The sequence below is a fragment of the Sander lucioperca genome, chromosome 8 (assembly GCF_008315115.2).
Source record: "Sander lucioperca isolate FBNREF2018 chromosome 8, SLUC_FBN_1.2, whole genome shotgun sequence".
NCBI classification, from domain to species: Eukaryota; Metazoa; Chordata; class Actinopteri; order Perciformes; family Percidae; genus Sander; species Sander lucioperca.
This window is the reverse complement of record NC_050180.1, coordinates 19,567,867-19,582,260: the sequence shown is the minus strand read 5'-3', so window position 1 is coordinate 19,582,260 and position 14,394 is coordinate 19,567,867. Positions and strand designations below refer to the sequence as shown.

The window sequence follows — 14,394 nt, the reverse complement described above, 5'->3', positions numbered from 1 at the left end:
TCCCATGGCAACAGGGGAAAATGGCTGCTCTTGTGTGAAGTAAACGCAACATTTTTCAACTTTCTGCTAAGATATATGTGACTTTTTTGCAACGAAAATGCGGGGATTATGAAATCATGCAAGCCCTGCATATTTTGTGCAGAAATCGGCAATTTATGCACCGAAAGTGCGGCGTATTTGAAAAAATGCGGCCCCCGCATAAATATGCGGACTTTGGCTGATTATGCATTGAATTATGCGATCGCATAATCGCGTTTTTCTGGAGGGACTGTTAAGTGTGCTTTGGAGGTGCTGGTACACATATTTTTTTTGTTTGCGTTCGGACAGAACCACGCAGGCTGAGCTTATCAGCAGCTGGCTGCAGCTTCATATTTAGTGTAAAGACATGAGAGTGGTATCTAACTCTTAGCAAATTGTCCAAAAAAAAAAACTATTCCTCAAACTATGCAACACAGAAAACACACTTTTTTTTAGTTCATTTACAAACACAGACTCAAAATTGATTTAAAATATTTGTCTGTAGGATTCAACTGATGTGACATGAGGTTATGATCAACAATGAGACAGCAGGACTAAAATACTGAGCCAGTCAGTGGCTCGACTAAAATGATAAAGCAGCATTGTATGAAGTGGAGCACTGAGCAGCGTCAGTGTGTGTGAAGACTTTGATTTACAACATGAAAGAGGCAAAACAGTTCAAATGTACAGTATATAAATACAACTGGATAATAAAAAAAAGATTAACAATATTACTTTGCTGATACTATCGATATCCAAAGCCTGTCAGATTATGCACATCATACACACCAACACACACACACACACACACACACACACACACACACACATACACAAACATATACACGCAATGATTTTACACACAGCCATTGATTTGGCTTTACAAATGAGTGACAATATCCATATAATTTCAGTATCCACTGTTATAATAAAACTTCTTTCTAAGTGCTTTAAAATTGGTCCATCAACGTTGATATTAGCCTGTCTTCAAGCTTTTCTACATGACTCAAGCAGATTTCTGTACAAACAATGCTAAGTGTGGACAAATTCTGATAAGAACAAATCAGTTGTAACATATGTTTATATTACATTATAGTCATGTAGATTTAGAAACAGTGTTCAAGAAATGCTATTTGAGTTTTGTACGTTTCAGATCTGTGGTGGGTTGTCTACAGCTACAGCAGAGTACTCAGTCTCAGACATGTTGGAAGCATCAATGAGGCGTGCCAAGCCTGTCCTCGTGGAGTATTTAAAGATGAAGGCCTTCATGAGGTCATAGCGGTAGTTTCTGTTGATGAAGTTGTAGAGGATGGGGTTAAAACAGCAGTGGAGCAAGGACAGGCACTGGGTGAGGTGTAAGGCCACATAGATCACATTCTCCAGGCCACAGGTCAGACGCACCAGACCCAGCTGAGACAGGGCATCAACCAAGAGGACAACGTGGTAGGGCCCCCAGCAGCCCAGAAACACCACGATGTATGCCAGGATCACCCTGCGGCTCACACGACGCTCCTGCTCCACTGTGGAAGAGGGTGAAGAAGAAGAGGAGCGGGTAAAAGCTCTGGCTAGCAGGGCGTAGAACACTGCAATGACAGGGAAGGGGAGAACAAAGCCCAGCAAGATGAAGCTCAGCTGCACGCCCACCATCCACTCCCTGGGGTTTTCACCCGGGTACACAGGCCTGCACAGCATGGTGTCCCCATGTGCTGACTTCACAGTACGCAGGAAGTAGGTGTCTGGCAGGGAGGCGACCAGAGCCAGAAGCCACACCCCTACACAAGCTCCACGACGGATTAGCTTCCTGCGCGCCCCTCCCTCGTTGTCTCCGTGCTGCGACACGCTTAGGTAGCGGTCAACGCTCATGCAGGCCAGGAAGAAGATGCTGCCAAAGAGGTTGACGGAGAACAGAAGGTGTGTGAGTTTACACGCCACCTCACCAAAGGGCCAGTGGCCATGCTGGGCCAGCGAGCTCACCCACACAGGCAGGGTGGCGCACACACATAGGTCTGCGACTGCCAGATGGGCGATGTACATGTGTGTCTCATGGCGAGGGGTGGAATCTCTTTGTGCACGGATGTTTACCCAGAGGACCAGAGCGTTAGCAGCAAGACCGATTATGAAGATAAAAGTGTAGAGGACACACATGGAGTAGAGCAGAGCGTTGCGGTTGAAAGCCGTGGCACACACCATTGCATCCACGCTGGTTATGTTGCTAAAGGCTTCTGAGAAGTTGAGGTCCCCCAACGACTCCCAAAGGTCCTCCAGATCACTGGTGCTCAGACTCATTTTTCAGTGCTGGGAGAGGACCACAGACCACTGGGAGGTAACACACACCACTTCTGACTGGGATAGAACCTGTAAAAACAAGACAACTCATCATTTAATTTCTTGCAGCATACATTTATCTGGATAAAGATCCAACAACTAAATGCTAACTGCTGGTATCATATTTAAGAAGCAATTTTCTGTTCATAAAGCATGGCTTATTTTACCCATGTGCATGAGCTAATAAAACATATAGCCACTTGTCGTATGCCACCAGATCCTGAAGAATCTTAATGTGGTTAACTTGTTAAAACACTGCTTTCATGAGTTAATAGAGGCGCTCTGTTGCAGTGTCACAAACGCCGGCGTTCTCTGTGATTGATGTGCAGTCAGGGAGCAGTACAATAAATGTTTACATAGGCTCCACTAGCACAGAGTGCAGATTAGACATAAGGAAGTGGGATCGAGAAATCCAAACAAAGTGTATTTCCGGAGCGTTCCGGGCATTCCAAGATAAAGCATTGGTCAGGATGGGAAACCTGATGCCATTTTAAAGAATGTTATTTAACTTGCTTGTTATAGTAAAAAAAATCCTATGTTTCTCTTGTGCTCTTGAGGGAGAGGGTGAGAGAGGAGCTGTCACCACCAGTGTGATCAAAGAAAATGCTGCTCATAGCCCTGAATACGTCATTTTAAAACATCTGAATCTTATAACATGGGAACACATGCAAAAAATTTCAAATACAGGGTACATTAATGCTATGAGTAAGGTGACTGAAGCAATATGTAAGATCACAGAGGCAGTAGTCTAGAGCAGCTTGGCATACCAATAACATAGCATGATTCTTTTGATACTAAAGTGCCACTGAAACCCTGCATGGCCTGCACTCCCAATTATTTGCTGTGATGTCTTTCTTAGCTCCCCTAACTGGCAGCCTGCCACAGTGTGAAAGAGCAGAGGTGAAAGGTAATAGATCAAAACCAGAACACGAGTGGCTTAACCCCGCTGTTGCCCCTGGCTGACTTGTACACCCACAGAGTGAATTGTGTGCAGAGATCAGCGGGAGTCTTGACGCCTGCGAAATGGTCCGACCAAGGTTAAAACGAGGGTCACCGACCACTGGGTGACACAGCACGCCGGAAAGCAGTGAAATGTGACCGCGTCAGACATCTGTCTGAGAAGGAGATACACAGGATAATTGGCACAAAGTCACAGAGGATGATGAAAGAAAAAGGGGAAAGTAAAACTATATACTAGGACACCTGGAACATATTAAGATGTGCAGCTGTCTAGTGTGTGTTATGTCTGTTATGGTATATGTGATCAGTTTACTTTCGTATTTCAATTTTTATACTACTTTGTATTCCACCACATTTTTAGGAGATAATATTGTACTTTTTAATCAACCACATATTCTTGACAACTAAATTTACTAGGTACTTTGCAGGTTCAAATTTTATACATAAGGCCTATGATCAGCTTGTAAAATAATACCCAAAAGTATGCAAAGTATTTAAAATAAGCTCCACCAGCTGCAACATCAAAATGCTGTTTACATGTTGATGAGCTGGAGTGTTTATTGAAATATATTTCTATATGATATTTGCATCATTGATTTTTTGCATGTGATGGTTGCAGATTTCTACTTCAAGGGATTAGCCAAAACAGACATTCCATTTGGTTATTTTATCTATTAACAGTTAACTGCAATACAACATTCCATACACTTTGATATAAGATTTAGTGCTTATCACCCACTCCTGACATGGGCCAATGAGCCAATTGAATACATATTCTACACTTCTACATTTTGAATACAGGACTCTTGCCTGTAATGGATTAATCTGCTAATAATGCTCAATTGTAGCATACCTAAATAAGTATTGCTACCTCTACTTAGTAATGGATCTTCCACCACTGCCTGTGACAAAGAAGTTTCAAGAAATGTCAGAAATCTGACATTTAATTATACTTTCAATTATTTTGAGACACTGGAGAGTGCTACTGATTCTAACAGAGGGATTTGCTATGCTGAGATAACTCCTCACAATGGTCTCTGTCTAATTCCCTTATATTATATGGAAAATACCTGGAGGTGCCAGGTAGCCACACAGGCTTCAAGCTAATTAACCTCTTAACACCCACACCATCAGATAACAGACAGCACATGTAGCCCATCTCTCTCTCTCTCTCTCTCTCTCTCTCTCTCTCTCTCTCTCTCTCTCTCTCTCTCTCTCTCTCTCTCTCTCTCTCTTTCACGTCTTTTCAGCTCGCGAGCATCCAGTTACAAATGACCTGGAAACGTCTTTTGTTACTCAATACACAGCAAATAAAAGCGATTGAAGGCGATGTTCATGTGCTAATGCTGCCGACAAGAATGGTGCAGGTGCAGCGTGTTTGTCAGAAGTTTCTCCTGTCAGTCTCTGTCAACAGGCTTAAGTTTGGGAGGATAACATCTTTGCCTTTTAAGACAGGACATTAGGTTCCCGCGTGTAGGTTACCAGTACAAGTGCTGCCTTGTTGTGCGTCATTACGCACAAGTAGCGAAAGATCCCAGACTGCTGCTGACGGCAAACACATACAATGTCATTGTTGTCATTGTTGATTTTTATCACGCTGGAAACAAACTTTTCTTATCAGGTATCAGTTGGGTATACAGTCACTCCGTGTTTAAACGGGGAGGCAGATAAACAGCATAGAGGCAGGCTGGAGAACCACAAAAAAAATCGTTGTAATGTTCCTGATATTCCTATAAGAACTTACTGTTTCAGTAATGCTCAGCACATATACCGCTTTGGTAGACCTATCTATAATAATAGTAGTTAATAAAGTTGTTAAATGTTAATTAATTACATGTTTATATATATATATATATAAATATATGTTTAGGCTATACATTTTCTGTGTATATTGTGGAGGGGGCTTCAACTACATTTCATTGTGCAATCCTGTATTGTACAATGACAATAATAAATCCTTGAATCCTATCCTATTTTGATATAGCCTGTGCATAGCCTCTACGCACTTTTTTTTTAATCGCAGGTATCGAGCATCTATTTGGTTTTCTAAATGTTAGAAAGCTGAGCAACTACCTTCCCTCTCTTCTCCCCCCCATGAGGTCATAAAAGCAGCTTACTTGTTTTGGATTCCTGCTCCCTCGCTGAAGTCTCCTCTTTGAAAGAAGAGATTTGTTTTCGTTTTTGGGGATGAAGGGTAACTTCAACTCCACTGCGGTAAACTTGTGTGCGCAACCCTCTGCCTCCTTAAATGAATCTGAGTCTGTTCCTTGTTCTGCACTTGCTGATACTCCGAGGAGCTACGCCTCCAAGGCTGGTCCTAACAGCTATGCGTATTGACATGGCATCGCCTCAAGGGTTCAATTAACAGCAAACAGCTCGGCGAGTTTCGGCCAAGAAGAAGAAAAAAAAGCTCGTGGAATTTCCGGCTTACGACGCTACATATGTAATACATAAAACAACATTTCCACATTGTTGTACATTACTGTATATGTGTTAATTCATGCACGTGTTTACATGACATGTAGGTAACTGCAAGTATAGGACAATATTCTATATTATTATCAATGTATCATACGTAATGTGGGCTATCAAGTAAGACAAATACAATAGCCTAATACTGTATAGTACGTGCAAACTTAGGAAAAAGTAGCCTACATTTAAATAAAAAAAAAAAAGCTTTTCAAATGACACGACCTGTTCAGTGATCTAAATTATTACATGTTTGTTATATGCATAGGCCAATAAATAAGAAATGCATAATAAATTATTTAATTCATCATTACTTTATCTGTTGCCACACGTTTCTATCTGGCATGCAGCTCTATTTATACCAAGTGGCTATCATACTGTAATGCAATAATATTATATTGTAGGCTATACTATATAACATGCATACCTACAAAATTGTACATTTTAACACTGCCTGTTAAAATGTCTTTGTCTTGTTGTTATGATTCAGTGACTGCAAAATACATGCTGTTGGTAGCCATAATGATACATGCATGCAACATTCAACATTGCACTGTTACCATATGCTAGTTTGTCTATGGCATGCAGGTCTATGTCCATAACATCCTTAATCACTATTTTTTATTCATTATTATTCATATTTATGTAATGTATATACAGTAGCCTATAACACTATATCATATAGAATACTATTATACAGCATATAGGTTTATCCATAAAATCAGTAGAAAGGGGGCTGTAATCGAGTAAGACAAAATACAAAGTATATTACTGAATATGCAAACTTGAGAAACTGTAAATTTTACAGCAAATCTTCTAGCTTTTTAAACTGCATTGGATTTTTATCAGGATTTTCTGACAATATATGGTATGAATGTATAATAAACATAATGCACAATACACATTAACCACATGAAACCATATTACAAGGGCACCACCTTGTGCCCCGCCCCAGTTACCTAAATATGAAACCAGAGCTGCAGACAGTCAGTAAACCACATCTATGTTTTCTGCTTCCACCCAAAACCAATAAACTGGTTAAACCCAACACCCAGTCCAACTGAGGTAACTGAAAACACCCTCCGAATAACGAACTACACCAACAACTAAATTCATGATTTAGTTTAGGCTATATTTAAAACTTCTGTTATTAAGAATCATTTTGACCAAATTAAGGTGCAAAGCTGTCAATTTTCTTATATCTTTTATTAATGTAATACTTGTCTTGAAATTAGGAATGACAACATCAGCTGCAAAGGCCTTGTTGTTTCATTGTCCTTTGAGCCTTATTCAGGCACATCCTCTGGAAGCAGCACAAAGCATTGTGGGAGGGCGGCTCATGTGTTTACTGAAAGCCATTGAAAGCTCACCTGCAACTCTGGTGGCCTCACAGCTGCTCCTATCACGGCAATTAACCCCAAGTTCAATGTTAAGACAGAATCACAAAAAGAAGGAAGAACATGTGGAATTTATAAAAGTATACACATGAATTATGTTTGGAAAATCAAATCAGTCAAATTATGATAATATACTTTTGATAGAGCTCATAAGTAAAATGTAATTATTTTGGTGTCATGTCCAATGCTTGAAGTATTGACTTAACCAGGTACAGTGTGTCCAGCATGTTTTCTTAGGAAAAAGATATTGTCGACTTGTACAGGTCACCCCAGTTTATTATGACTGAAATGCAGCCAGCAGGCTACGCTGACCTCATTACAGTAAAGAGCAGAGTAGTGAAGTCAGTTTCAATGAGGCTTTAAAGAGAGCTCCCACAACACACGCATACCCATTGTCCTCCATATCAGAAGCATCAGGGGGGATTTGTAAGCCTTTCTGATAAGCATCCGTAGCCCTGCAGACTGCTTCCAACCTCTGTTCTGCAGTCCTCATTCACATGGAAGCTAGCAGGGGTGTGTGTGTGTGTGTGTGTGTGTGTGTGTGTGTGTGTGTGTGTGTGTGTGTGTGTGTGTGTGTGTGTGTGTGTGTGTGTGTGTGTGTGTGTGTGTGTGTGTGTGTGCGTGTGTGTGTGGGTGTGCGTGATCACTTTAGATACATTTTGAGTAAGTTCAGTTCAGCAACAAACATGAATGTACAACAATTACAAATTCAATTACAAAGTTGATTGTTCATTTTCTTTCACACTTTGCCTGAATCGGTTTAAAGTTTATCTTTACTTACATGCTTTAATTACTTAATAATTCTTTTATTCACTTAAAGCTGTGAGTCACAAACCCGCAGAGCTCATTATTTTGATTTTACGGCAACTTCCCCAGTTCACTCTCACCAGTGTCGTTTCCAGACGCAACAAGCAGTGGTTTTCAGTAATAAAAAAATAGCTCTATGATAAACCATATCAACTTAAAAGTTGAAAGGTCAATGTTAAGTTGACAGCTTGTTTCCCCAAGTGGCCAAAAAAAAAGAAAAAAATTAATGCAGGTTTAATAATTGTAATTTCAGTTTTCTATACTGTACTGCCATTAGGAATTATGGACAGGGGGACAAACATTTCCAAATTGGGTCCCTCATCCACACCCCCAGGCACCATAAACCTCTGCATGGGGCCCCCTGGGCCTTGGCTGGGGTCATCTGTACCCTTTAGTCCCCCCAGCTATACATACGTTACATGCAGTTTGGCTTTACATTTGTTCATGCTCAAAACAACATCCAGAGTTTTATTTGTCTACTATTCAAACATAAGTGTGAGTCCTTCATTTTTTGGAGAGTGCATTTACACAGTATAGCTCCTTTCAGCTAGTATTTAAGACAAGGCCAAGTTTGTCATACATGTTTTCAAACACAGGACAAACAGAATGATCAGGAGATAAGGAGATGGAAAAGGGTTGGCGACTGCAAGAGGGATACAGGGTGGCGATGACGCAAATGAGGAGGGGAGGGATAGAAGTGTGGGAGAAAAAACATTGAGGAAAATAGAGGGAGAAAGATTGAGAGAGTTATTCCTAATGACTGCCGTTTCTATTGTAGTCTAGCCCTGCGTCACGGTGGGGGGTCTGACAGACACAATCTTTTTTCGTGCAAATCTCCATTCAGAGTCCCTCTCAAACTCATTCTCAATCACATCTTTACCATCAACAGTTGCCCTCCCTCCCACTCTGAGGCTCCCTCTTGCATTTCTTTACTCCCTCACATTCCTCCTTATCCCCTGCTCTTCTAACCTCACTCATCTTTCACTTAATTACTTGTTCATTTACAATTATCTTTCAGGAGGAGAAGGACCTGTGCGAGTGAAGCTGAAAACAGCGCTCACAAAGACTGGGTGGAGCTTGTGAAGGAGTGCATGAACATGAGAAAGCAATGGAACTTTTAAAAAGGAAAAAAAAAGAATGGCTGCTATTTGTTAAGTTGGGCTTTGTCTTGGGTTTCCAAGCCAATGTTTTGTCACTGCTGATATTTTGTGAGCTTGTGATGAGGTGATCTTTTCTGTCTCTCAGGGATATGTTCATGCAGGTGTGTGTTTGGCAGAAAAAGTGCGTCCCTGTCGGGAAATGTAGTAACCAAGCATTCCTCATATTGACAGAGCATCCCTCACACCAGCCCATGAATGTCAGCGAAACCTGAGAAGTGCTCAAATGTCAAACACGAAAAAAAGAAGAATATACCAAGAGTCTTTGTGTTTAACAGGAATGTAAAATAAATTATTTCTTAAACCAGATTTTTTTGGCCACTTGGTGACAGAAAGTCATGAGTTTTGCAGGTAATTGGTCATAAAGCAAATAAAGCAGTGGGCAAAATGACATTTTGCCCAGATGGATGATAAGAATAGATGAACGAGAATCAAAATGTATAATTCATCCTCTGGGGACCATAAATGTGTGTACCAAATTGCACAGCAAGTGGCACTAGAGGAAAAGTTTATACAACATAGCATAGCAATCAATTAAATAGTTGTTGAGATATTTCAGTCCGGACCAAAGTTGTGGACAGACAGACGTATGCAACATGGCTAAAAAAAACCTGATAATAGCAGCTTTAAAATCTTGCCTTTTACATAGTCTTTTTCTTGCAGCCATGAAGAGCTCTCTCTTTGCTCTTTTCTTCTTGTTTTCTTCTGTTCTTCTCTTTCTCTGACTTCACTAAATCTGTCAGTGAATTCATGCTTAGCTGTTGACCATGACCGGCTGTGGCTGATACAGTCCATTGACTTTGTCTATCATCTCTGCACGCAGCAGTAACTCAAACAGTGCATGTTCTGCTTTCCTTAAGCCTTACAGGTTTCTGTTCACCCCCACCCGATCAGCACTCTTGCACATACACACATACGCACACCACGTATGAGCCAGGTCATTGGGATCATGCAGAAGATGGGTAAAAGCAGCTGAAGAAAAGTCTTGCTCCAGGGGGACAGTGAGTGTCCACTATGGATTAGTGAATGACAGAATCTGTCCACAGGTGAAGGTGTCCGTCTCACCGTGTTCCCTGGGGCCTTTAGCTCTAATCTAGTAATCCTATCCTGACAATCTTGATGTATGCTTCACAGCACGCTGCCTTTCCATGCTGCCGACACAGAGTTCACAGATAAGGTGGCTAACGTTCACCCCTATTGTCCTGTCATGCTAAATGAAGGATGGACCATCAGCAGTGCTGGAATGTGCTGGTGTTTTGGAGAAGCCTGTAGCAATAGCTTCACCGGCTACATTACCTTTAGGTGTTGCCTCGCTGGCTGTGCATGAAAGCCTCAGTGTTGACACACTGTCACTGGGATCAAGTTCATGGTTTAACTTAAGTTTGAATCTTTGCATCAATGGTAAACAGGCCAATTTAACATAGACAAAAAGTGACGTTCCATTTGCAAACAAAAAATGTCAAGTTTTATAAGAGCGTGAGCACTGAGGGAAAACCAAACACTGCAGGTTTTATTGGATGTAAACACAACTCCACAGCACTCAAAGATGGAATAAATAATGTAGATAAACATGCTAGCAGAATGAAGCCTGACTCGCTTTAATGGAAAAATATCTAAATAGCGATACAATGTAAATATAATGTCCTTTAGAATGACCCTACAGCACAAAATGATCAAAATCACCAGAGCAACATGTGATGGAAAATTACCTCAAGCCATTTTTCTTTGTCCCAGGTGGTTCCCATTCCTGGTCTCCCCACCAGTTGTGTACACTAAAGCGAACGCGGCACTACAGGGGGATTGCGGCCAGGATGTGGCAACGCAGGCAGCATCTGGAGTTGAGTGCCTGGAGCTCCTAGTGAGGGGCACTATCTAGTCTTTCCTCATAATTTGTAACCCTGAGCTTCAGCTACATCTATTACTTACAGGCACAAACATATGAAGCCATTTGTAGTCTTTCATTGTTTATACCGATGTGTGACAGTGGGAGAAATAGTCAAGGGAGATGCATGAAACAAAAGCCAGAAAGAAGATTGAAACAGAGATAGAAAAGGGAAGAGGAGTCAACATCGGAGCAAGGGATCAAATAGAAGTGAGGGACAGGATGTACTGTGTTCACCATGTGTCTGTTTCTCCCATCCCTCTGCTGTGGTGGAGATAGCAAAGATCTGCTTCTCATTACAATATAGAAAAGGATTTAGAGAGGACCATAATGGCTGACTGCAGTCTTAACCCTGTCACTCTGACGCCCCAAACCACCAAGAGCCTTCCCTGAACCACCCAGCCACACTCAAATCTCGGTTCGTAAATAAGAAACAGCTTTGCTGCCTCACATCAGCTTTCCAGTACCAGACACTCGATACATCAGAGCCTGAATGGAGGCCAATAGCCTGATGTCCATCCATTCATCAAAACCATAGTGGCAGGCCTTCCGTGTAAAAGTTTCAAAGTTGCACAGTGCAGGCTTGCCCCTAACCTATCACTGCCAGGCGAGCTAAGCGAAGTGCATGTCAGGAGCCTGATCTGTGAAAGTGTTTGCTTATATGTGGTCAAATATACAGTCAGTTCCCCCGGAGGAATATGCCTCCAGTGAACATTCAAACCCTTAATGAACAAAAGATGTGTGAAAAGTCCTATTGTGGTAAAAGTTTCCTGTGCATTTTCACTCTGGTGAGAGGAGAAGACTAACACAAAGGAAGGATGGAGATGAGGATGAAAAGAGCAAGGCATGAAAGACACATCCTGCAGAAGTTCATGAAAAGAGGAAGGAGGCAGTGATTATTATTTTTTCGCCCGTGTTTTTCTATCCTTTTTTGGACCTTGTTTAAGGAGCTCTTTGACTCTATTTGTGGTTGTGTTTCTCCACAGCTGTTTAGTCCACCTTTTTTTTAATCATTTTATCTAACCAGCTGTTCAGGATGTGATCACAAACATAGGGTCTGGAGAGATTTATCTTTGCACACACACATTTTCAGACATTCGTGCAAGGAGTTACACCCTGAATTTATAGAGGGAGAAAATAAAACCATAAAAATACTTTGCGTCATGCCTAAGGCAGATCAACCTGAACTATTTTGTATAGTGTCTCAGGTATGGTAAGCTACTCCTTGTAGTAAAACTATTTTAAAAATGTTTAAGAAATGTAAATAAGTGTTTTATTGGACTATCAATCTCTTTTTTTCACCGTAACAAGGACTGTGGGAACCTATGTACTGCTAGAATAACTTGATTTAAGAGGCTACTGTGATGAGTGTAGTTTGGGGGATGATTGTGCTCAGATGTCAGAGTGAATTCCTCCGTTTCATAATGATGGGGAACACACAATGGACACTCTGTGATACGAAGGCAGAGGGGGCAGTTAGAACTTCAGTTAAAGCATAAAGGGAAACAGCAGTGTGGTTCTTCATTACAAACCTTTCCTGCTGCCAATCTTAATATAACTGCCTTGAACTGTGCCTCACTTTCCTCATGTATATACACATGGACTCACTCTCTCACACTCACACAGGAAAAGTTTAACAAGCCATGGTATCGTTGAGGTATAATTGATTGGATTTTAATGTAGAGTCTGAAAGAATGAGGGGATGGTTGGTATAAATAATTTGCCTCATTTCTCAGCTGAGCTCTTTTTCTCCTGAACTTTAAAATCTCTCTCTCTCTCTCTCTCTCTCTCTCTCGTCACAGTATTTAATGGCTGGCCTGTTGTTAGCCCTATGACATTTGGTGCAAACATAAGAACCCATTTACAGCCTTATCAAAACACTCAAAAAGTCAATAAAGAACAATAGACAATCACATCTGGTTCAGCGCTGCAGAAATCATGTGTTTATGTATATACTTTCCATATATACTTGTATACTTTATTACAGTCCTTTAAATGAATAGTTTAACATTTTGTGAAAAACGCTTATTTGTTTTGTTGCCAAGAGTTAAAGTGCCCATATTATGAAAAAATCACTTTTTCTGGGATTTGGGGTGTTATGTTGTGGCTCTGGTGCTTCCACACACATACAAACTTTGAAAAAAATCCATCCATGCTGTTTAGAGTGAGATACGGTTTCTGAATGTGTCCTGCCTTCAGTCTCTGGGTGAGCTGTTCAAAATCGGCACGGCTTGTGACGTCACAAGCCGAAACGAGCAGGCTAACCGCAACCATTAGCTCGTAGCATCCTAGCATGCTACCTCGTTCTCAATAGCAAAGCACTGCTACAACACACACAAGTTCACCATAATCTACAAAAGAACTACTTACATGTGCGCCCTCATTTAGAAGTCTCCCAGCTTATCCTGCCTTGTAACTGACCAAAGTTGTAGAAACAGCCTTTCTTTTACTGTCTATGGAGCTAGCTAGCTGACATGATCTACATCTGAGCTACTGGGCATGTGCAGTGCAATCAAAGATAGTACAGAAGAAGAAGAAGAAAAGAGGTCTCACTCTGTAGCTAAAACAGAGACCAGCTGAAAAGAGGATCTGCAGCAGTGAGAGAGAGCGGTGCAGTACAACAAAAATATGGTGTTTTTTGAAAATTAAACCATGTAAACCTATTCTGGTACAACCTTAAAATACAATTATGAACCTGAAAATGAGCATAATATGGCTGCTTTAAATGAGAAGATCAATACCACTCTCTCTGTACGGTAAATATTAAGCTTCCACTAGAAGCCGTTAGCTTAGATTTTGTTAGAGCAGGCTATTTGTTTCCAGTCGTTATGCTAAGCTAAGCTTACATAATGAGTTTAGTTTAGTTTATTTCAATCAATCAATCACATAAATACACATCACTTACATAACATAAATGGTAAAAAAACAAAAACAAAGTGTGTCACCTTAGTTCATGCAGTGTCATCTTAACTCGTTTATAATCAATACTGATCAAAAAGGTGTATTACACCTACCCTTTTTACATTCTATTTTATTCTTTTTTTTTGTTCTTAGTTCCCTCAGGATATTTTCAATTATATAAAATGCATTATCATTAATTTCTCTATTTTATACACATATTCCACAGAGTAGTATTGATCTTTTCATCTACAGTGCTTTTCTTCTTGAAGCAACTCAGCTTTACATTTTGATTAAGTTCAAAGGTCTATATTAATAAAGATCTTCAGGTCCACTTAACCTTCAGGCTCAGTCTGAACAATATATTGCTTTTTTTATCTGATTGTGTGCATTTGAGCTTTCAGAAAAGCAGGACTGCTTTTCCGGTGACTCTGTTCTGTATCTGGTTTAAACTTTGCCCACTTCCTTCCATTGAACCAGC

At 40.7% G+C, this 14,394-nt stretch overlaps 1 protein-coding gene across 1 annotated transcript; it reads right to left on the bottom strand.

The window, feature by feature from the left end:
- Positions 1-236: 236 nt before the first annotated feature.
- Positions 237-5,621, bottom strand: LOC116047252 (atypical chemokine receptor 3-like). Its single transcript, XM_031295913.2, has 2 exons — positions 5,421-5,621; positions 237-2,373 (listed from the first exon to the last, which is right to left on the bottom strand). Exon 2 carries the CDS (start codon positions 2,302-2,304, stop codon positions 1,168-1,170), a length of 1,137 nt encoding a protein of 378 aa, XP_031151773.1. The 5' UTR covers positions 2,305-2,373; positions 5,421-5,621; the 3' UTR covers positions 237-1,167.
- Between the last annotated feature and the right edge of the window lie 8,773 nt (positions 5,622-14,394).

Coding starts and splice junctions, on each gene's coding strand:
- LOC116047252 (XM_031295913.2), bottom strand. CDS start 2,304: ATGAGTCTGAGCACCAGTGATCTGGAGGACCTTTGGGAGTCGTTGGGG.